The following is a 23606-nucleotide window of genomic DNA, read 5'->3' on the forward strand; positions in this document are numbered from 1 at the left end:
AATCTTCAGAAGAAAGGTTTTACTTCCTTAGAGATGCGTATTTCTATGTAAAGCTATTTTCAGTTGAATGACTTTGAAGGAGATACCAAATTCTCATTGTATTAGAATTGTGTTTCATTGACAACAACTAAAATTCAGTGGGTTGATAGCTAGGGTTGGTAATTATTTTCATTGTTCATCGATCTTAATTATTGTGGCTTTTGAAAAAACATTTCATTGACTGTATTTACTTATTCGAAGAGTATTTATTAAGCACTAACTACATGCCACCCTCATTTGACAATTCTATGTAACACAAGCTTACTGTTTTATTTATGTAGACAGAGAAATGAAATACTCTGAAATGTTCTGGCATCAAAAACACTGTAAGAATAATAGGTCAAAAGAACAGTAAAATGACAACAACTGACTTGCCTGAAGTGTGAATTTATAAAAAAAAATGGACAAAAACGAGAAAAAAGTATCACTCACCTGTAATACAGCCGCTTAGTTGCAGCCGCTGTAAACATTTGGAATACCTCTGGGTGATGGAATAGCCAAAATGTTAGTGTTATTTTTATATGCATATACATACTCAAAGGTAATTTTAATAAAAATAGCATATTCACACACAGTCTTTAACACTGTTTTTGAAGGATTATTATGAAATATTTCAGACATTTGTGAAGGTAAAGAGAATCATACAATGAATACTTACCTACTCACCATGTTCTTTCTTAGCTTGTTCTCACTTTTATGATACCTTGTGAACACTTTTTCTCAACAGCAAATAATCTTTTACAAAATTATTTTATCAATTTTGTTTTCAGGCTGTAGCATTATTTATAACCAGTCCCCCATTGCTGGACATAGTTGTTCTCAGAGATTTTGCCCTTAAAACAGCACTGCTTTTTAACATTCTTGTAAGCTTGATCCTTGTTTACATTACAGGACCCTTTTCTAGCCTAACTCTTTACATATAGAATTGCAGGGTCAAAGTTCATGTACATTTTAAGGGTTTGGGTGTCTATTACCAAGTTTCCCTTCAGTGTGCCCTTGATTAAATGGCAGGTTTGAGAAGTTCTGTTTTTATCATCTTTTGCCAGGCAGGGTATTGCCAGTAAAAAACAAAGAAAAACCCCAAAACCTACCAATGTGAGAATTTGATGAAGAATGGTATCTCAGAGTTTTTAAATTTGTGTCTCTTTGATTGCTAATGAGAATCAAACATTTGAAAATGGGTTCATAGCATTGGGGGGGGGCACATAATGACTTTCATTATGTTCAAATTTGATTTTTTAAAAATTAGCAGCAGTAGTAACTTTTCATTAATAAGAACTTACAAAATCTAACCATACATTCTTCTTTGGCATTTTAGTTGTATCATGGGTTCAGAACCCAGATGTAATTTTTTTTCGTTTTGAATGCTGTGTGCTCATTTTATTCTATCTTCCTTTCTGTCTCGTCACTCTCTAATTCCTGTGCCTGCAAAGAAGAAGGCCTCAGCCGATTCATCTCGACCGATTCTCCTGCAGATCGCAGAGTCGGCCTACAGGTTTGGTCTGGGTTCTGTTGCTGGAGGTTAGTCATGGCTGAGTGCAAATTTTTCATTGTTATTATTCTTCTTCCTTCTTCCTCTGATTTTCCACCTTGAAGTACTGAAGGACAAAACCTCCTCTGACTTTTCCCCAAGCCAGTCGCCAGTCTGTATCCACGTGATGGGATAAGAGCAAAGGGAACTTTTTCCTCATACCTGCATGGGATCAGGGACTCAGAAGTGGCTTCTTCTCTTCTTTATCTGCAGATAGGCTTTCTGTAGACAGATGACTAATAAGGTTAGACTGTAGCGATGTGCTTTTTTTAAACTGAAACTGTCTATGATATCCTTTTATCAGGAGACACTTGAATGAAAATATACAATTATTTATTTATTTAGTACAGTTTTAAAATCAATATATACAAAGTTTGTTTCCTCCTTTTATTGGTCTCTGACTTTAACCACCTTCCCCTTTCCTCTGATCTTAATTCATTCTGGAATACTGGTATTATTTGATTTCAGCTGTGGGAGCCACTGCTGTATATCCTATCGATCTGGTGAAAACTCGAATGCAGAACCAACGATCAACTGGCTCCTTCGTGGGAGAACTCATGTATAAGAACAGCTTTGACTGTTTCAAGAAAGTACTACGCTATGAAGGCTTCTTTGGACTGTACAGAGGTTCGTGCCGTGTGCTAAATTCACATAAGGTGAAATGGTAGTCAGAGGTTTGATTTTCCATGTGAATGCCTGAAATGTATTAGAGAGATTGCGTTAAAATGGAAATATAGCAGATTCTTGATTATCCATGCTAATGGGCGTAGGCTGGAGGCACCTGGGGCATGGCTAATCAAAACAGCCCATCACCTAAAAGCCATTTATATTGCTCTGCAGTATGTTTTATTTCTTAAAATAATTATTTTTATAAACACCTTCAGTGCATTTTCAAAAGGCTCACATTGTTTGTGTTCGTGGATTAACTCCACTCACCAGCTAACAGGGAAAGGCGTCTGAGGGGTCAGGAGAAAGCCTACTTGGGACCAATGATTCTCCTTGAATATATCACAGAAACGTCTACCAAGTGGGTAGCCAAGAGTCCAGTGGAGCCCTACTTCGCTGCCTCTTTCTGAGTTAAAGTTGCCCCATCGCTCCCTCTGCCTCTGTACCCGATGGAGCTGATTCCCATACCACTCTAGCCAGGTAGTCCTTCTCCATCCAGCTGCTCCTTTAATCATCTACAGCGTATTAAACAAAAAGAACAGTGGCCGAAAGTGTGTCATCACAAATAGAAAGGATCCCACAGACCCTGACTGCTTGACCACTGGCACTGGCCTACAGAGATGTGGCTTAACTTCCCAGCCTCCTCTGTGATTGCCTCCTACAAAGAGGAAGGAAGTTAAGTGTACTGGCAGCAGCTAAAATCCAGTATTGCAAGGCAGTTCAAGCTGAGCCACTTTGCCATTTGGCAGCTGCAAAGCTGGCGGGGTCTTCCCTCCTTCCCCCACCAGTCCTTGCTCTAGAAGAAAAGACTATTTAGGACTCTGCAGAGACAGACCTTGAAACTGGCAGCCATGTAGGCCTCTTCTGCCATCTGCTGACTCCAATCCTCATGTTAAGCACCCAAGTTAAAAAACAAAACAAAAAAACAGACCCCTCTTGAAATCTCTCACCTTAAAAACTAGAAGGTTTCAAACACCAGAGAAGCTCCGTTTTGCAGGGTCTTTTGTGCAGGTAGATAACCTTCATCAAAGGCCTTTTGATCTTCGCTCTGTCCTCTTTCCCTCACCCCCTGCCTCTTCTTATAATTGAGAAGGTCTTTGACCCCAGGTGATTGATGATGACCCTTACAGGGTCACTGCCTTCCATTTGAAATACTTTTCCCTCCTGGTGACAACAAACCTTGTGAATGAAATGTTTCCCAAGTAGTACAAGGTTAATGTCACAGTCCCTGCTTTGCTGTGATTCAGGCAAAGGCCTTACCTGTTCATGCAGGTGGTTTTCTGCAGGGAGAGCTTTGAGCCTCGAGCCCAACAGACGTGAGTCTCAGCGTTGCTTCACAAACTGCTTCTATGGGCTTCCTTGGTATTGGATTAAACGTCAAGGGTGCCTTTAGAATTGTGAGATGATTTTTGTCCTGCTGAATGTCTTTAATGTGCTTGTGTTGACCTGTTTTAATTTTGAGTCCCTTCTCTGCTCTTTGACCATACCTGGCGGTATGGCATGGTTAACCATACCTGGTCTTGATTCTTGGTCGCATCTGGATTTTCTTCCTTGACCTGTCCTTTTGACTCCGTAGACAAAAAAGTGTAAAGCGTACGTGAGCTCTGAGCTAATGTGGGCCATCCCATAAACCTCCTGCTGTTTCAGTTACATCGGTGAGACTGGCAGGACTGGTTTTAGCTCCTCGGGGAAGGGGAGTGAGCTGGCCTGTTAGACAGATGTGGAGGCTCACTTTGAACACCAAAGAGGCAGCTCCTCACCCTCGTCCTGGTTTAGAAAGAGCCATTTATCTAACCTGCTTTGGGTGCCTGAACCCTAAGGGATTCTCTGTCAGAGGATGATAAGTAGAGTGTGAATATAAGATTAGTCCTGGGAGTCACCTGTGTTCATTTCTCCCTTATTTCTTATCTTTTCTAGTAGACAGTTTTAGAACAAAACATGTACTGAAAAACTTTGTTTAGTTTCTGTTTTGTATTTGGATCTTGAGAGCAAAGAGATGGTTGTTGGTTTAAGTTTTTTAAAAAATGATGGATAATCGCTTTATAAATGACTTATTCCTCTTCTTGGTTGGGGACCAATTCTCTTTAGTGCCTTGTACATAATTATTAATTAATAATTGTATGTAACTGCATATTTGTAATCTTATCATTGGGCAAGAGAGGGGTCAGATAAAAGTGAGAAACCATCATTACCAGTAAAAAATTATGATAGAAAAAAAAAGACCTGAAGTATTTCTGAGAATCAGTATTCTAACCTTTGTGTACAAAGTCAAGATCTAGAACACCCTGTATGTGATTCTTTGTAAATTTCTTATTAAATGTAATTTTATTATTTAAAATCTAAATATTCCAGGGGGAAACAGTTAAATTTCAATTTTGAGACTTTAGAATTGCTGCTCTTCACACTTCACCTGGCAACATTTGAAAAGGTGACAGTATCTCTCTCATTTGTAAACATGTTTCGAAGTATTGAGCTTATTTGTTCCTTTTATGGAATTTTGCTTAACATGTCATTTTTCCATATCAACACATATGTAATTGCTAATATTTCCTGAAAAGTATAATTTGGGGGATTGCGTAACTAAGGTCTCTCCCCTATTTTAAAATTATCTTTATGTATATTTTGGAAAGGAAGCTGACAATTGGCCCTGAAAGAAGGTGCTCGCAGCTTGTATCCTTATTTTAAGGTTAATAGAGTATCTCTTCCCGCTTTCTTTTTTCTTAGAACAAGAGTAGAGAACTCCAAAGAAAGCTGTGTTTTTATTTGGGAATAATTTCTCATTCCGGTGGAATGCCCAGAACGAAGGATATTTTTAAAGAACTCGAGCACACGTTGTCTTCCTCTGCCCTGCCTCTGGCAGTTGTCAGCATGCACACACAGCCCTGGAGGTTACCCTGTCATAGTCAAGGAGCACTTGTGAATCACTGCCACGTAGTCCAGGGGAGACTGATGGGACAGCCGTGGGGATTGTTAGTGACTGTCTTCAGTTGGTGTCGAGTCCTGGCAATTTCAGTACTGTGAGTTGGTGAGGTCTTACTCCCCAGGTCTGTGCTTAAGCTCTCTGCTTCTTTGTCTCTCAGACCCTCTTATCTGTGGGGGTAAGTTTGGTTGTTCGAAAAGATCCCCTTAGGCAGGACGGTATAGCTCAGTGGTAAGAGTGAGTGCTTAGCACGCACAGGGTCCTGGGTTCCATCCAGTACCTCCATTAAAAATAAATAAATAAACCTAATTATCCCCCAAATAAATAAATAAAGTGTTAAAAGGCAAAAAAGTATTAAAAAAAAAAAGAGTCCCATAGAAATTCTCTGAGACTGACTCTGCAGCCCTTCTCTATAATATAAACTACTTTCCTTACAAGAAAATTTTTTAGTGATTTTTAAAATTTAGGTCCCTGGGCTGTCTGTCTGTATTACAGGAAATAACACCCGAGATAATCCAGATCTTCCCTGATGTCACTTGTAAAAGTCTTCCTCTGTTTCCTCCCTGGTCTCCAGATTGATTTAATGCACTCAGGTGTTAAAATCCTTAAGGAATTACCTGACAGCTCATTTGCTTTGAATGAACTACATGACCAAATGAGTCAGTTATTGGCCTGCTGTAGACTTGGCATATTAAAGAGAAACAATTGATTGGGTAATCATCCATAATTAAGTGCTCTTAACGGTCCAGGTATTACTAATTTCTGCCTTTAAATTTTGCTACACTCTTCTCCCTCAGATGCGTCAGGTAATGAGGTGAGCACCCTCAGAAATTGGAAAATGTTTTGGGGGAAGAAGGACATGGGGAGAAAGATTCACGAGAAATTTCTGAGAACTACATCTTAAAGGAAGGTTTTAGTTTTTATTTCTATGGGTGGGAAAAAAAGAAAATCTACCAGAAAGGGAAATTAAGTCATTATGAACTTAGTTTGGAGTGGTACTTAATCTTTGAGGCAGTTGGCAAAAACAAAAAAACAAACCAAAAAAACCCACTTTAAAAAAATCAGGCTATTGACCCAGGCTTTCTAAGTTTTAAATGTGTCTATTTCAAGCTGTCTGTGTGATACAGAAGCAGTCATCTTCCATTCTGGAATGTTCTCAAGGTGACATCTAGAGGATATTGTGGTGATATCTCAGGAAGTTATTGATATGTTTGCTCTCTAGAAGGAAGTTCTGTCAGCTGGCCAGTTTAAGCTGGGTGTCTTGGTGTGGTTAATGGTTCTATAGAAGGGAGCATCCACATGACATGGATCCACAGTGAGATTCCTTCTTGAATAATTCTTGTGGATAAAAATAAATGTAAATGTTTTATCACCAAAACAGAACAACTGGAGTTTCTACAGCTCTGTTTTGCATAACTGAAGAAGGCATGCATTTTGGAACAAACCACAGTGAATCCGTGAACTACTCTGAGTCATGGGTGTCCATCCATACCCACCAAAGCTTCTAATGAGTTCAAAATAGACTGGTTTGAGTCTCTTTTTTGGCCAATTCTGAACATTCTCATTCAGGGTATTAAGTTGTGACTAGATTAAAACGCAGATATTTAGTTCTAGGAAATCAAGCGAAAATGAACAAAATACTATGACAGTTCATGAGCTGGGTAATCAAATTTCCAGAAATTTACAGTGAACCCACAGCATTGAAAAGAGGAGACTAAGGTGACAAAAACTCAGAACTGAGGTAGGTGGGAGTATTGTCAGAGGCTTGGAAGGATCAGATGAGAACAGTGATGAGTTTCAAACATTGGGAAAAATGGCAATGAGTTATAGCCTGGAGAAGAGAAGAGTAATTGATGAACGATTTAGTTCCAGGCCTCAAGAAGGATAATTTATAACCAGCTACTACCCTTGCTGAGAATGAAACAAGGGAAATTAATTTAAACCTCAGCAGCAAGGAAATTCAGGTAGAGAAAGAGAGAAGCAGGACCCCGAAAGTTGCTGTGTACAGGAGTGAAAAAGTGGAGGAGGAGAGGGCATGATCCTCTGTCCCAAAGATCTGTGTTTCTAGAAAACTCCCAAATAGAGGAGGAGTCAGCAGAACTGAATTTTTCCTAGACCATCATCAGTATCATTCCTTTATGCTTTAACGCTCAGTCTCCTGAAGGCAATCTGAGCCATAGCTAAGATTAGACATTTCCTGACATTTGGAGCAAAAGCATTTAACCCAGATAAACAAGCATTTAAATCTTGGTGCCAGCCTTCCCCTCCTCTCCCTTCCCATCCCCCATGTCCCAGTTCATACTGTACACTCACCTTGGGGTGGCACCCTGAGAGCCGGTGGAGAAGGGAATGTGAGAAGGGCCATGAAAAGGGATAGTGTACTTGGCGGGGGCGGGGGGGTGCCTCATGCCTGGAGGCAGTGGGAGTCAAAAGCTGACAGACAAGTTGGAGGGGGTGGCAGGGAAGAAAGAATGCTTGAAGAAGTGAAGAGAGAAGGCCATGGAAATCAGAGCAGGAATAAAAGCTGTGAGGCAGGGCGCACGGAGTGCTGATAGCTCCAGAATAAAGGTTAATCTGATGCTGAAAGCAAGGAGGGCTCTCTGGGAAGATGGGGGCAAGTGCAGGGGCCTCCTTGGGGAGGTCAGGAGGCTAAGAATTTAACATCAGAGGAGTTGCCTCTGGGTTGAAACTAGATAACGCAAAAAAGTGCAGAACGTGGTTTAAGCTGCAGGAGTAGGGGTGTTTTACGCATTAATATCCCCAAACTCTACTGCCTGTCTCTGCCCCGATGCCTTCTACCCATCCTGTGTGCTCAGCTGTCTTTCTCAGGATTGGACTGGCCACTCTTGAACTTGTTTCTGTCTGGCATGAGCCTTAGTTACGGGGTTTCTTCCTTGTGGTCCCTCATCCTCTGTGCTCCCCCTTGTCTCGTCCAGCGTGGTCTGTTGGAACACCTGCCACATTATGGTTATAGTTGTCTGTGGACATCAGCTTGGCTCTTGACTTTCTCTGAGCCTTGTTCCCCACTTGTTCCTGACTCCCACTTGTTCATAACCTGCAGCCTGGCTCTGCCGTTGAGTGCCTTCTCCCAGGAGAATCTCATGTTCAGGACCAGGGGAGGCAGACCTGGATGCCCACCACCTAGCCACCCTCCTCTCACTGTGTGAAAGGGCCCATCCGGGCAGTGTGCTAGCCCAGCGTGAGCCGGGAGCCAGAGAAAAGTTTCAGAAAGGGAAAAATTCTTTTGTAGGTCAGAGAAGGAAATTGGAGCAATAAATCCACTAAAGTGAACAGGGAAAAGCTAAGCATTCCGGGGCAAAGAGCCCTGCTTTTGGAGGCGAGGTGGACCCAGATGCAACTCAGCGCCACCACACAGGCACGAGGTAGTGAGGGACTTAGAGCTGCTTAGCCTCTGTGGAGCCGTTTCCATAAAGGAAGAGGAGGAGGAGAGTGATGATGATGAAGATAAAGAACAAACGAGAACCACTCCTGTAGTCCTTCTGTATGCTTGGTGCTGTTTGGAGGGCTTTGTGTATAGTAACTTACTTCATCTTCAAAACTGCCTCGTGAATACACCAGAAATTGATACAACTTTGTAAACTGACCATCTGTCAATTTAAAAAAAAACCGCCCCATGAAGATGGTACTGTGTTTATATTTTACAGATGTGGAAACTAAGGTACAGAGAGGTTTGGTGACTTGCCCACAGTCACACAGCTACTGAATAACAGAGCCAGAATTCAGACCCAGCCTGGCTCTAGACTGCATGTTCTTAATCGCCTGGCTCTTGCGCCACTCAGTAGAAATGACATGATATAAAGTTGCTTATCAGAGGTTGAGAACTGTTTAAGTTCGTAACTAAAACGTTTCTTTTTTAGCTTGAAAACGTAGCTGAAGATGTGTTGTTACGTCTGTGCTGCTTCTTTATCTTTGCCTAAAGTAAGTGAGGCCGCTAAGCATTCTCAGGCTTGGGCGAGTGTGCCCTCGCTGTGCGGCGACAGCTCTTCTAAGGGTGGACAGAATGCCACGGGAACAGCCTAACGTACTTAAAACCTAATTCCTGTATTCCTGTATTTACCTAATTCTGGACTATGAGCATTATTCTGTCTGAGGTGCCTCTTGTAAGTAAGCAAGAGGAGAATCAACGATATGCCTTGAACAAATAGGAAGAAACGTAACATTTTTTGAAATGCATAATATAGGTTATGAATGGTGTCTGGCTCTTTGTATACATTTACTCATGTCATTATCATAGTGAACCACTGAGTCATAATTAGCATCCTTGGTTTACTAATGAGGAACTTAGAGTTCAAAGAGTAACGTTCCCAGGATCAGTCAGCACAAAAGTGGTGCCGACGTGGGATGGCAGCCCAGCTCTGTCTACCTCCCAGGCTCGTGCTCCAAGCCATTCATTTTGCTGCCAAGCCACTGGAAACAAATAGCTTTAATTAAGCCAGCATTATTAATGAGTTTCCTTCATAGTCCCTTCTGACTCAGAGATTCTAGAATCATATTTCTAAGAAGTTTTTAAATAAAGAGTAGCTTAGTAGGCCTCTGATCAGCACACTGCTGTCAGGACCTCTTGGGGTACTATGTGAGGCCTCGGGTGCAGATTCCTGTTGCGGGCCCAGTTCCCACACCTCCAGCCCAGCTCTTTCTCCCTGGGTTGCACAAGGGACGGGAATCAGAGGGGATGGTGTGATTTATATCTCAACTCCATGAAATCTGAAGACAAAATGCTATATTAATATTGTACTCTGTAAATCTTTTCTCGCATTAGCAGCCTTCTGGTAAAGTTTGCCAAGGAAGCATTGCCATATGTGCTGATGGAGCTGAACTAAAATGAGAAGATTAGAAAACTAACCACACTAATAAATTTCATTTGAGGCAGTTGGAAAACAGACTGCTGTTTTGACAAGTTAGAAACAACAGACACATCCATTCTGTTTCTAACGGTTTAAATGAATTTCCAGAATCCAACAGAAACATCTTACATTAGAAGCCTAATTTTTCTGCTGAGTTAACCAGATGTCAAACATAGATGTGCTTTAAACTTCAGGGTGATCGCCTTGAAGTACCTTAACCAGACTGGCTGTTTTAGGCATCACTGAGCCCCGTTACCCCTTCTCCCTCTGCAGTCTGGAAAGCAGGAGGTTTACTGAAATTCTTACCTCTGTGACTGTCATTGTTCTGCAGATCAGGACCCCTGCCAAAGGGCATTTACCCAGGACTGATCCTGTCGGGGCTCTGCTATTGTGCTCCGCAGCCATCTCACTCTGCTGCCTGGTTAGCTGGGGTCGTCGTCACCACAAGAATGGTCCTTACCCAGCAGCTCCCTGAGCACCAGCATCTTGCCTAGGTCTTAGTGATGGATTTGTAGTTCAGTTTTATTCTCGCTGGGTTGAAGTTACTCATTTAATGTAGTAAAACTCGGGGCCTTAGATTACATTGCTTTAACCTCCTAATGACTCTCCCTGACCTGGGTCTCTGCCCTTACCATCTGTCCTTCACCTGCCTCCAGAACTTTTTACTTGAACTTTTCTCTCTAAAAGCTACCCTGTGTGTCTACAGAATTTTTCCCAAGCCCTCAGCGCGGCCTGGGGAAGAAGCAGCACAGTGCACCAGGTGGGGGTGCCCCTCAGAGCCAGACTGCCCGAGTTGAACCCCACTGCCCCACCTAACAGCAGAGCGACCTTGCGCAGGCTCCTAGAAGTTGGCCTCAGTTTCTTCATCTGTCGTTGGGGGTAAAGTAACGTGCGCCAAGTCTATTGACTGGTCTAGATTAAATGTGTTCATTCACACAGAGCAGTGCCTGCCGTGCAGTGCGTGCCCCCAGGTACCGGCTGCCAAGTCGTTATCACCACCGAGGTCTGTGATCTAACCGCAGCCTTCGGTGATCTCGCCTCAACCCTGAATGTGCCATGAACTTGAGATTCAGGTGCCTTTTCACATTTTACTCCTTCTGTCTGGGCCACTCTTGCCCTCTTTTCTACTCATGTCTCTCTCTCTCTCCAGTGAACCTCCGCTTATCCTTAAAGGTTCAAGTCAAGTATCTTCTTTGATGCCTGTCTCCCTCCTGCAGGCGGAGTAACTGGTTCTCTCCACTGTGTTCCCGTGGTGCTTTGATGGCCCGGGGCTGCGATACTCGGGCTCTTGGTTTTTAGGTGGGGTGTCACCTTTCTGGCACACAGACACACCGAGGGCTCCTCCTTCTTCTAAACTGAGAGTGTCTCCAGGGGACGGTACAGATCTTACTGTGTTCATTCCCAGTTGCTTCCAATACCAGGCACAGAAAGCATTTGGTAAATGTTTGCTGAACAAACAAATATTTGCTGCCCTTTATTTAGTCTTAAATACAGGGTTTTCTCTATTGTTTTGTTTTGGTTTTTGCTATTCACAGTGCATTACTAAATTTATAGTGAGAAAGACAAATCTCGAGAGCTTAAAAGGCTGGCTGAAGTGATTGTATCTAACGTTATAGTCATTTGACTCTGTGGGCTGTTTTTTATTAGTCATTTAAAAGACTGTCATGGGATAGTTAGAGACAAGAGATCATCATTTAAATCACAGTGCTATCAACTCATCCATGCTTTTGGCCTACAATTTAATGATGAGAAAAATACATCTAGCAAATAAATATTTAACTAAATATTTTGGTTCTCGGCCTGAATGCAGAGAGTAGAATGGGAATTATAAATGTTAAGATGTAGTTTAAATAGCTTATCTCTGAGTTTTACTAGTAGAAGTTAATGTTGTGCTTTTTGTAAGTGATAATAGAGCCCTTCTCCTCATGTTATAGATATTATCTCATATGGTATAAGTAAAAGGTTAATAAGTGAGTATAGTTTAGGAGGAGGGAATTCTTACTTTGAATAAGAGCACTTGCTTTGCCCAGATGGTGCCACATTCACATTTTCTGTGCTGCTTTGGCTCATTTAGATTAAAAAGAGCATAGCCCTACTCCAGCTAGGGAAAGCTTCCGGCAACTTTTTGGTAGGAGTCCCCGTGAGAGAGAAGGAAAGCTGAGACTTCACAGGGATCCCAGGGCAGGAGTTTTCACGGGATCTGGCCTCAGTGGGACTTCAATGGTCAAGGCTGCACCCCTGTATGCCTTTCATGGACTGTGTGGTCCCTCTCCTTGGTGTCTCCATTCTGTTCACTACACATTCTCTCCTCTCTGCCAGTCTGCTTACTCACGGTTTCTGCTTCCTTGTGGCATTAGCATAGACGTGGCTTCAGCCGGCCAATTTGCCCACCCCACACGGCGTCTTCTCAGTTTGTGCCTTTGTGCTTACTGGCTCCTCACTCCCGAGGACTGTGTCGCTCTTCTGGGAAAAGGGTCCTGACTAGCTTGCTCCACTTTTGGTGCCAGCTCACAGGGCCCAGGTTGCTGAACTCACTGGCTGAACATCTTCTAGATGTCTTCCCCTTGACCTGTGGCCCTGGGGAAAGGCAGGATCAAAATACGGCTGCCTAGAGAAGATGTTGCAAACTCAAAGGTTTATAGGATCCAGGCAAGTTGTGTAAGTGAACAAAGGAGGCTGGTTGTGAGAGGCAGATACACATGTGCATATTAGGCACGGGACAAAGTTGAATGTCATCTAAAAACATAGACTCTTAAGTAAGAGGGCAGAGGTTTGAATCCCAGTCTTACTACTTATCAAATGGATAATTTAGAACAAGTTACTTCATCTCTGTATGCCTCAGTTTCCACTCTGCAGGGTGGTTGTAAGGATTAAATGAGTTAGTAAAGTGCTTAAAATGATACTTGACATGTAATAAAATATTAGCTGTTTTTTTTTTTTAGAAAATTTTCATTAGCATCAGCATTTTTATCATTTAGTTTTATAAAGAAATGAGCTTCTTGTGGTTTTCCCTGAAATGTGAAGCTGTCTTGGTCTGTTTAGTTTCCCGCTTTTGTAGAGCCACTGTTTTGAGAATACCAACAGAGCAAGAAAAATGACGAATGATAACTGGCTGGTCCTCATTGCCACGAGCATTAGGGTGTGGTGGGGTCCTTGGTGAACTGATGCTTGGGTCCTGTCTAAAGGGCAGAGCCTCACCCAACTGGAGGTAGACTGCTGGGATGTCAGAAGGAAGCCTGGGCTCTAGGATCAGTCAGTCAGTTGATCTGTTGATCCCATCAGTCCATCCATCTGTCTTTATATAGTAAGCTCAACTTGTGTTTGAAACTTTGTGCTACTCAATAAAACACGCCTACAGGCTGGATGCATACAGCCCTCGAGCTAGTGACTTTTGGCCACAGGCTGCTCCTATAGAAAGACTGTGTGGGCAGGGTCAGTCTCTCAGATGAGGCTGCAAGTGGACCTTTCTGTATCGCGAATTAGAAAAGTGTGCTTACTGACGAAGGATAACACCATGAGCCCTTCCCAAGGACAGCAGCATGGCAGGGGAACAATATATTCTGATCCTTGGTGTTAGCTTGCTGAGTGTTTCCAAGGGAAGGCATTTGCCTTTGATTTTATTTTCTTATAACAGGTGAAAAAAAAAAAAACATTTTTCCAGTTCCGATATGTAGGTCCACTATTGTAACCTCCTTTCCTGGAAGTGGCCCTTTCCTGTCTGAGGCCACACCCCCTCCCTGTGCTGTCTCCATTCCCACCACTCCTAATGCGTCCACAGCAGAGTTTTTCCCTCCCCACCCTCAACCTGTAGTCTCCATGGTCATCGTCTTCATCTCTGCCCAGAAGTTTGTGCTGAAAACTGAGCCATAACAGTCAGACCCAGTTTCCTTTCTCTCACAGTCTCCTCTGCACGCGTGCACACAGGCACACCACACACCCTCCCCGGCCAACCATCAATATGTCTTCTTTACCACACATCAGCCAGAGTGGTCTTTTGAAAATATGAATTAGCCCATCAGTCTCCTCCTGATCGAAACCCTCTAATTACTTCTCACCTGACTTAGAATTTCTCCAGGTCTGGGGCATGGCCATAGCAGCTGCTCCTCACCCCCCGCCCCCATGCCTCTCCCCGTGCCTGATTCATGCAAGGTAGCCCCCTGATGGTCCCTCTCATCCTCAAGCACACCACGCATGTTCCCACTCAGCTTTCTTTGCCCAGTCTATCCCCTTCCCGGAATGCATGTTTCCCCAGTTGTCACTTTTTCAGGAAAGCCTCTCCCCTCCTTCCGTCTGAGACCCGTCAGAGCTAGAACCTTGTTTGTCTTGTGCTGGTCACCGAGTCACAGTTAAGTGTATGAATGGCTGAACTGTGGGCAGCTGAGGCGGGGAGAGACGAGATGTGAGACGTCCTGGGAAAAAAGTATAGATGTGCTATATCCACTTATTTAAGAGTCAGGAGGGAAAAGAGCAAATTGGTGGAATAATGAGATTTCCTGTATCACTGATACTGTTGATTTACCCAACGTGCAAACGATCCAGAATGTGAGAGGGGATTTACTTAGGCCTGATGTGGCTCTTAGACGTTAGCACCTAAGCATTCCAGTCCGAGTATTCTCATTAAAGGTAAGAGCAGAAAATTGCAGCAAAGTTTGCCCCAGTTTTTATATGGTGATCCCCTCTTTGGAGCTGTTGGTGTGTTTAGTTAATGCTAATTTATTTAATATGCTTCTACTCTTTGTTGTTTTTTAGGTCTGTTGCCGCAGTTATTGGGAGTCGCCCCAGAGAAGGCCATAAAACTCACAGTAAGTCTTTTGAGTTGATGCTTCTGATGAAGGAGTTTGCACATACTTGGGAGTCTAGTGGAGATTCTTTTGGGAAACAGCAGGTCTGTGTTCCATCAGAGGTGCTGACTAACTTGAACACGGGGCACTCACCACACACAGCGTTTTATTATTCTGCATGTACCACTGAACATCCGAAAATGTGATAACAGAGTTGAACAAGGTTTTTGGCGGCTGCCACCGCCATTGTCCTCACCATTGTGGTAAGAGTGGCAGCAGCAGCAGCAGCAGCTAAACTTCCTTCCATACCTACCGTATCGGGTGGTCCCAGGTGTTGTCTACTGCTTGAATCTCAAGCAAAGTGTGGCCCACAGTTTACAGATACAGAAAGTGAGGCCCACAGGCGCGAAGGGTTTACCTGTGTTTGCATGATTCACGAGTGGAGACGCTAGAATTCAAAACCAGATTTTTCTGGCTCCAAAGCACGTACTTGTTCCAGTACACGTGCTGTTTATGGGGTATACTCTGCACATTCGCCAGAGCGGCATGTTGAGGGGGCTGGGTTCTAGCTGAAGTGGGTCCTCCATCAGCCTGGCTCCTGTCTGGCAGGTGGCAGGTATTCAGTATACATTTGTGGAATAGATAAGTACTGCGTTTCATCACTAAGGTCATAAAGTCCCAGAAAGTTAAACTCTACTTTTGGATTGGACTGTGTAGCATTGGTGCCTGAAATTCTTCTTTTACCGTCTTGTGTGACCTCGGGACAGCTAATCTTCTCTGGCTTATATCTTCCAAAAACATAGGATTGGTTTTTAAAATTGCTTGTGGTACATACCATTTTGGGAACATTATACTTAATTCATTAATTAATGCTCGTGATGTTCTTTAAGAATCCTTGAGAAATACTTTAGGTCCTGAATTTCTCCTCAGCCACATTTGTCTTGGTGATGATGCTATCTTAGATTAAAGCTTGTTAGAAGAGTTGAAAGTGATTTTTAATCAAATCCTATAAAACAGTTTTTAAGTTATAAAATGTTTTTATTTTGTCTCTATTGTTAATGTCTCTCTCTTTATGCTGTTGTAACTTTAGGAATTTTAGGCTTATAGGCCCTCTCAATTTTTTTCTCCCTGAAGCGTCAGGAATATATATCTATATGTTTTACCTTTAAAAACTACACATATGCTATTAAAAGCAAACTCTTAAGATCCTTAATTCAGTTTATGGCTACTCCAGTGCATTGATAGGAAAAAAATAACATATTTACAGTTGTATATTTATGTGTGTTTAGTGGCTTCCTTCATATTTTTCATCAGCTTCTATAAATGTTTTTCTCCAAGGTGAATGATTTTGTGAGGGATAAATTTATGCGCAAAGATGGCTCAGTCCCACTTGCCGCGGAGATTCTTGCTGGAGGCTGTGTAAGTACCTTTTTGGACCTCTCTGTTGAAAAGACTTGTTTCACATGCATATCACAACTGTGCTAAACAGGTGCAGACTAAGGCTTCTGTTCAACCACAGATCCCGGACAAAGGCAGAGTCTGCTAGGGCTCCCCGGCTTTTCCTAGACAGGCGAACCACTCCTGAGGTGGAAGGGTAAACTTGGTCTCTGATCCTACTGCCTGTTAAGTCATGCCTGCTAAGTCCGCCCTTGCTTGCGGTGGGTTCTGCAGTGCACGTCATCGGTGGCAGAAGCGTTTGGCCTTTGAATGATATTCACTAACCTTTTCTAGAGTTAACTTTTAGTACATTCTTTCCTCGTGGCACCCTCTGCTGGGTCAGGTGCTAAAATCTGTAGTTTGAAATCAGCAGCCGTAGCGTTCTGCTTTGCTTTGCCTCACAAATGCCAGCAGCTCGTCCAGTTCCCAGTGCTTCTGGGCGAAGGATGAGGGGGCTGGCTACCTGGCCGATCGCGCTCTGCATTGTCAGAAACGCTTGGAATGAGTATGTCTTTATATGGATGAACAACCTGCATCTTGTTATTAAGTTCAGCAGAACATCATGTCTTGTTTTATTTCATGTACAGGTTTTTCGTGTGACTGTAAATACCTTAAGTAAATTAAACTCTTATACAAAGACTGGTGCTATTTAAAGATAAGGTTGGTTAAATAAACGGTCTTTGATTACTGGGGCAATAAATATTGGTGTATTTTCCATCTAAACCTGTGTTTGTTTTACACGAAAGATGAGGTCACTTTTTTTTTTTTTTAATTCGCTAGTTCTGTGCAGGAAATGATATTCATAAAATAATCTTTTCTTGAAAATCAGTGTTTAGAGGTTGGTACAACACCTGAGAATACTGAAGCTTTGTGTGGGAAGAGCTTATTGTCCTCACATTGAATGGGGGTTCCCTGTATGTAGCAGGAGCCACAAAGTCCTAGCTTCTGGTAGTTCTTAAGAGACAGACAGAATTTGGCTACGGCCTGACTTTCTGTTTGATCACTGACCTGGCAGAGACAGCCAGGTAAGATCCCCTTGTCCTGTAACTTTAGGAGCATTCAGGATGAAAAAAGGGAACCTTTAATGTCCTTAGTAAAAAGGGCACACAATAATAATCAAAAAGAATATTAGGAGTTACAGAAATGGCTCTTGCCGGTAGGCACCCTTCCTTTAAAACAGCTGTAGTTCCCAGTTGAGTGACTGGATTCTCTGTCACAGGCATGACTGTGGGCTGTGTCTGGTCCGTCCTTCAGGTGGTTACAGGGGGCCCTGGCGAGCAGGGCATTTCAGTAGGTCAGGTGGGCTTGTGTTTGTGTTTTTTTTTTTTTTTAAGTCACGTTTTAAACTTGCTGAAAAGACATGATTATATGTCTCTGCAAGAATTTAAAATGGAAAATTAACAATGTGCTACCACTCAAGATTTTGGCAATAACCTTGAGGTTTATTTTCTTTTTCATGAAAGCAATTTTGCCTGCACACGGGCCTGGGTGCCAAGGAGATTGGTCGTGGCACGTATTGTCTGCTGTAGGTGGTCTTGTTTTCCCGTATGTGGTCGCCCATTTCAAACACAAAGCACAGACTGGCATCAGGCGTGGTGCCTGGTTATTGTAAAGTGGTGCAGCCCTTCTTCAAACCTGATCTAAACACAGGCTTAAAATTGGAGCCACTGGGGCTTTACAGCTACTTAAAATATCTGTGCAATGAGGTTTGCTATCCTTCATCTCAAAGGTGGGGAGACAGTGGTCCTCAGTGTTTCAAGTCTCGTGTTTTGACTCCCCGGGCCCTCCCACCCCCAGTCATAGCTCTAAGAAGTAAGAGTTTATTTTTCAGGTAAGCAATCCTGTAGGTGGCAAACAGTCCAGGCCCTTCAGATTCTGAGGAGCGAGATGGCTGGTTCCATTTTCAGTGTGTGTTTTGAAAGCAGCGGTAGCATCTCTTCTTTGCAGGCTCTGATAGCGTTGTCCCCGTCACTGGAGCCTGTCACACACCCGCTTAGATGGTCCTTGTGGGGCCACAGCCTTGCTGTCCAAATGCGCCCACAGAGGGTTTTGAAGGTGGCATCACATGGTTGGTTCCCCTTCTTAGTTCACCCAAGCACTGCCTGGCCTTGCCTTTTTTTTTTTTTAATATTTCTTTTTATTTATTATTGTATTTTTTTTTGGTGGGGGGTTGGGCGGAGGTAATTAGGTTTGTTTATTTTTAGAAGAGGTACTGGGGATTGAACCCAGGACCTTGTGCATGCTAAGCATGTGCTCTACACTTGAGGTATACTCTCCCCCACCCCTCGCCTTGCCTTTTAAGTCCCAGGGAGCTCACCTTGCTTCATTATTACTCAGAGTTAGTACACATGACTGACTTTTGCACTTTTAGCCAAAATTGCTCATTTCTTTGAAGGTGGCTTTTTTGGTTTATTTGTTTTATAATCTGTTTTCTACAAAAACAATGAAAAGATGTAAGGCAGTCTTTGTCTCCACACCTTTGTAGTGCTTAGTTAAACTAATGGTCTGTTTTTGTTATTTTTTTTTTTTTAGAAAAACAACAAAAATGATAGTAAATTTGAAGGAAAATGTTGGAAGAAAAAGAATGAAATTAATTTCATTCATTTATTTTTAATACAATAAAATCTGTAACAGGACATTGAAAAATACTCTTCTGTTTCATTGATGTATGTGAATAAATGAAAATAACTTGAAACTTGCTTTTGCACTAGCATAGAGCACTGTTAAAAACTTGACTTCAGCTTTCTGAGCATTTTTGTAGATCCACACTTAACAGTACTGATGTATTCAGCACTGTTCAAGGCTAAATTAGATGTCAAGTTTGGGCGTCTAAGTCTGAAGGGTTCCTTGTGGTTTGTGTTTTCTGCATAAGCTGGTTTTCTACTTCCTAAATTAGACTAGAAGTTGTAGGAGTTTTCACAGAGCCCCTGGAGCCTCAGATGTCTTTGCATAAGATGCACGTATACCTTTTGGATTTTCCATCCTTTCTTTCCCTTTGTGGGTCAGGAGCTCAGCCCTTCAGTGAAACGTGGCTCGGGGTGGTCACTGTCCATCACAGTGGAGGTGCTCAGTACATGGGACAGAGGAGAGAGGACATGTCACCACTACCCATTTCCAGTTAGGTGCCCAGTGACTTTAAAACCTGACAGTGTCCAAGTACGTTGTTGTTATTGCTGCGTTGCTGCTGCTTAAGAAAAAACAACCTGTAATGCCATGTGGTCTATACGTTACAGTCCTTAATTAAACAAAGTAGGTGTGGATAGACTGTGTTCTGTGCGTCTAGTGAAATAGAGGGTGGAAATCCTGATCTTGAGGGATCTTGAGTTTTTGATACTTTGATTTTGGGAATGTGGGGTCAGGAAATACAAATGGTGCCATCAGTAGTTTCAGGGAAGATACAAATATGGTGATTAGTTTATTTAGCATGAAAATCTATGTTGAAATGAAAACAAATGAAATAATATTCACTGGAAAAAATGTCAGAGTATAAACCTCTGTCTTGTAAAGCTCATCTTTAGTAAAAAATTATTTATATACCAATAAAAATTAATAGTATTCTGTAATAATTTTTGGAAAGACAAGTGATCGTGCTTTTTGATCAGTAGTCTCTTGATAATGGGTCCACGGTATTTTTCTGTCGAGACACATACATGCACATTTATGTGTGTGTGTATATGTGTAAATATATCTAATGCTTATGGGAATTTATATTCATTTTAAATGGGAAAAATAATTGATGTGCCCACATCACTGGTTCTGGAAGGGATGTGAAAATATCACCATTGGGAAAAACATGGCATGGAGAGCAGCTGCTCTCCTCTACAAGTAAGTATGACTCTAATGTTGTGACCTCTATTCCCATTATTTAGTGATGCCACATACATGAAACGTTTATGCCTGATTGTACAGCTGTGTATCAGATAACATTTTTAAGGCACATTTTTATAACTCATCTTTTTTTGCATCATGTTTAATTGCAGTCATTTTTTGTGACTTTGACAAAGACCCGGATGACCGAGTGTCTACCGCTTACCTTGAGATGTGAAACTTGACAAATTCAGCTGGAGGCCCTCGTGTACTTGTCCCAGTAGCTCTTTCCTCCCTCATCCCCCAAGAGATAAACCTCTCCTAAAATTGATATTTTTCATTCTCATGCTTACACTTTTTGTTACATCTGAGTAAATCCCTAAGCAAGATAAATGTTTGCTTTTAGATGCTTCATTCTGATCCAGTGCTGCAGAAATAGAGAACTGATGCCTTCACACTTTTTCTTACTAGTGTAACTCACGTGCTTTGCTTGTTTAAAAAAAAGTAGTAAATGGGAATATTATTGTCAAATGCTATAATGTGTGGCAGGCATACAATGACTATGTCTTCTAGATGTGTGGATTAATAGGGTTTTATATAAATGTAGTAGAGATGGTATATTTATTTAACCAAGTTTTAGGCAACTCGGGGTTTCTTCCGTAAAGTCATTTCTTCAGTCCTACCATTTAAACTCGTGTCGAATACTGAGTAAATCTAAAGTTGTAGCCTCCACTCTGCCAACACACAGGCTCCCTGCCTGCCTTTCTGTGCTCCCCGCCCCTCCCTGCTTGCTGACTGGAATGGCTTCGGTGCTTCTCCGTCACTGAGGATGAGAGGTGTTCTGGTTCTCTACTGAAAACAAGTCATCCTAAACCTTACCGGCTTCAAACAGCAATTTATTATTATTATTCTCTCTCACAGTTCTGTGGGCTGACTGGGTTCAGGTGGGCGCACTCTCTTGTGATCTCCATGTGGTTACAGGGAGACAGCGGCTGGGGTGGGAGTCATGTGAAGGCCCCACTGGGATGGATGTCCAGGATGGCCTACACTTGAGGCTGGCAGTGATGCTGCCTGGGAGCAGTTGGGGCTGTTGTCCAGAGCCGGTTTCTCTGTGTACCTTGAGTTTTTCAAACCTTGGCAGCTTGATTCCAAGAGAAAGCATCCCAAAAGGAGACATTCTAAAAGTCCTGGGCAGAAACTGCAAAACTTCGCATGACCTAACCTTCAGTAGCATTTCTGCTGCATTCTGTTGGTCAAACAAGCCACTTACGCAAACCCAGATTCAAGAGGAGAGAAATGAGACTCTACCTTTCAGTGAGAATAATAGCAAAGAATCTGGAGGCTTCAGTAAGCAGTGTTGCAGGACAGGAACATCCTTATTGCCCTCCACTTACGATTTCATAGTTAGTCACATCTTCTTCAAGGACCTGTTGCTGATTCTGGAACCCATTGCTGCTCCAGATTGCTCTTGATTGCAGCAGGCAGAAACTCACTAAAATAGCAATAACACAATGGAAGTTTACCTTCGGGTGTACATGAAATGGAATCAAAGGCTCTTGAGGATTGAGGCAGCACTGGGCACTGGCTACTTTCTCTGTTTTCTCCTCTTGGCCTTCTTGGTCTCTCTCACAGTGATTTTGCATCTCTTTGCATATTTTTTTTAAAGAGTTCATTTTTGTTAGAGTAGTTTTAGATTTGAGAAATTGAGAGAGAGGTTTTTCATAGACCCTCTACCCCCCACGTATGCATGGCCTTCCCCATTATCAACATCCCCACCAGAGTGGTACATGTTACAATCGATGAACCTGCATTGACACGTTACAGTCACTCGAAGTCCATAGTTTACCTTTGGATTCATTCTTGGTGTCTGTGGGTTTGGACAAATGGATAATGACATAAACCCATCAGTATCACACAGAGTATTTTTACTGCCCTAAAACCCCTATGTGTTCTGCCTTTTCATCTCTCCCTCCTGCCCCCCATCCACTATTGATCTTTTTACTGTCTCCTTAGTTTTGCCTTTTCCACAATGTCTTAGGGTTAGACTCATGCAGTATTGTAGTCTTTCCAGATTGACTCCTTTCACTTAGTAATACGCATATAAGATTCCTCCGTATCTTTTCATGGCTTGATAGCTCACTTTTTTTTTTTGATTTGCATTCTTATCGAAGTATAATCAGCTTATGTTATGTTAATTTCTGGTATACAGATATGCTGTATCAGTCATACATAAATATACATATATTTGTTTTCATATTCTTTTTCTTTATAGGTTACTACAAGATGTTGAATATAGTTCCCTGTGCTATACAGTAGAAACTTGTTGTTTATCTATTTTATATATGGTAGTTAGTATCTGCAAATCTTGAACTCCCAGTTGATCCCTTTCCACCCCTCTTTGCTTCCTGGTAACCATAAGTTTGTTCTCTCTGTCTCTGTGTCTCTGTTTATGAATCTGTTTCTGTTTTGTAAATAAGTTCATTTGTGTCTTTTTTTTTTAGTTTCATATATTATTTTTTTTTAGCACTCATAATATCCCTTCGTCTGGATGTACCACAGTTTATCTGTTCACCTACTAAGATTTGGCAATTGTAAATAAAACTACTGCAAACATCCTTGTTCAGGTTTTTGTTGAAAACGTAAGTTTTCAGCACCTTTGGGTAAATACCAAGAATCTTACAGTAAGAGTATATTTAATTTTGTAAGAAACCTCCAAAGCATCTTCCAGAGTGGCTGTACCGTTTTGCATTTGCACCAACAACTAATGAGGGTTCCTCTTGCTCCGCTTCCTCGCCAGTTTTTGTGTTGTCAGTGTTCTGTGCATCTTTTTACTTGGCTGGTCCATCTCTTCCTTTCCTCATGGTGGTGACTTCCTCAAGAATTCCCGTGGTGTTTTTGTTGGCCATCTGGCATCTCACCCTACAGTATGACTTTCAACTGCTTTTCATTCTCAGCCCCAACTAATTGTTCAATTTTATTTTGTTTTGTTTTTCATTTAATTTTTGAGGGAGGAAATGTGATTGGCAAGCCTTTGCTTTGTGTGCCGGGCCATAGAGCAGCAGTCATGACCCACCCAGATATTAATAACTTCGCCTAACAAGTCCATTTGTTTCAACCACCTATTAATGTGTACAGACCCTTCTTGTAGCATTTTGGTTTTAGCTTGAATACTTTAAGTATCCTGTAAATAGTTGCGTCAAAATATACCCACAGCTGTATTCCCTGTGATTGAGCTTGAAATCACTTGAGATTTCAAACCCAGTCATATCAAACCAGCGAGAAAATGTCCTCATGTAGTGAACGCATGTGTTCTGGCAGCCAGAGCTGGTGAGTCAGGGCCTGAAGTGGATTTAAGCCCCACTTTTGTGATCTTTCTCTTCCCAGGGTTTTCTGTGGAGATTTGGCCTCACATACAGTGTAGTTTTCTCGGCAGAGTTTTTGTTCCTCTGCAGGTCTCTGTGCACATCTCCTACTTACAAGTATAGAATGATATAAGGCTCAGCCATTCCGTGGAATTTCCATGAGGTTGCTGCCTTATAACATGTCAAGTAGCCAAGATT

The 23606-nt window shown here is 42.2% G+C and overlaps 1 protein-coding gene across 2 annotated transcripts in view; it reads left to right on the top strand.

Annotated features, from left to right (window-relative positions):
- Nucleotides 1–23606, top strand: part of SLC25A13 (solute carrier family 25 member 13) — a 179144-nt gene that overhangs the window by 110149 nt on the left and 45389 nt on the right. Inside the window, exons 10-13 of one of the 2 annotated variants that reach the window (XM_015242032.3) lie at nucleotides 1473–1560; nucleotides 2039–2197; nucleotides 14771–14823; nucleotides 16141–16221. In XM_015242032.3, the coding sequence (XP_015097518.2) occupies nucleotides 1473–1560; nucleotides 2039–2197; nucleotides 14771–14823; nucleotides 16141–16221 (381 nt within the window). The remainder of the gene's footprint in view (nucleotides 1–1472; nucleotides 1561–2038; nucleotides 2198–14770; nucleotides 14824–16140; nucleotides 16222–23606) is intronic. The other variant, XM_006207611.4, reaches the window with a different exon arrangement.

Source organism: Vicugna pacos, chromosome 7 (genome assembly GCF_048564905.1).
Source record: "Vicugna pacos chromosome 7, VicPac4, whole genome shotgun sequence".
Classification (NCBI taxonomy): Eukaryota; Metazoa; Chordata; class Mammalia; order Artiodactyla; family Camelidae; genus Vicugna; species Vicugna pacos.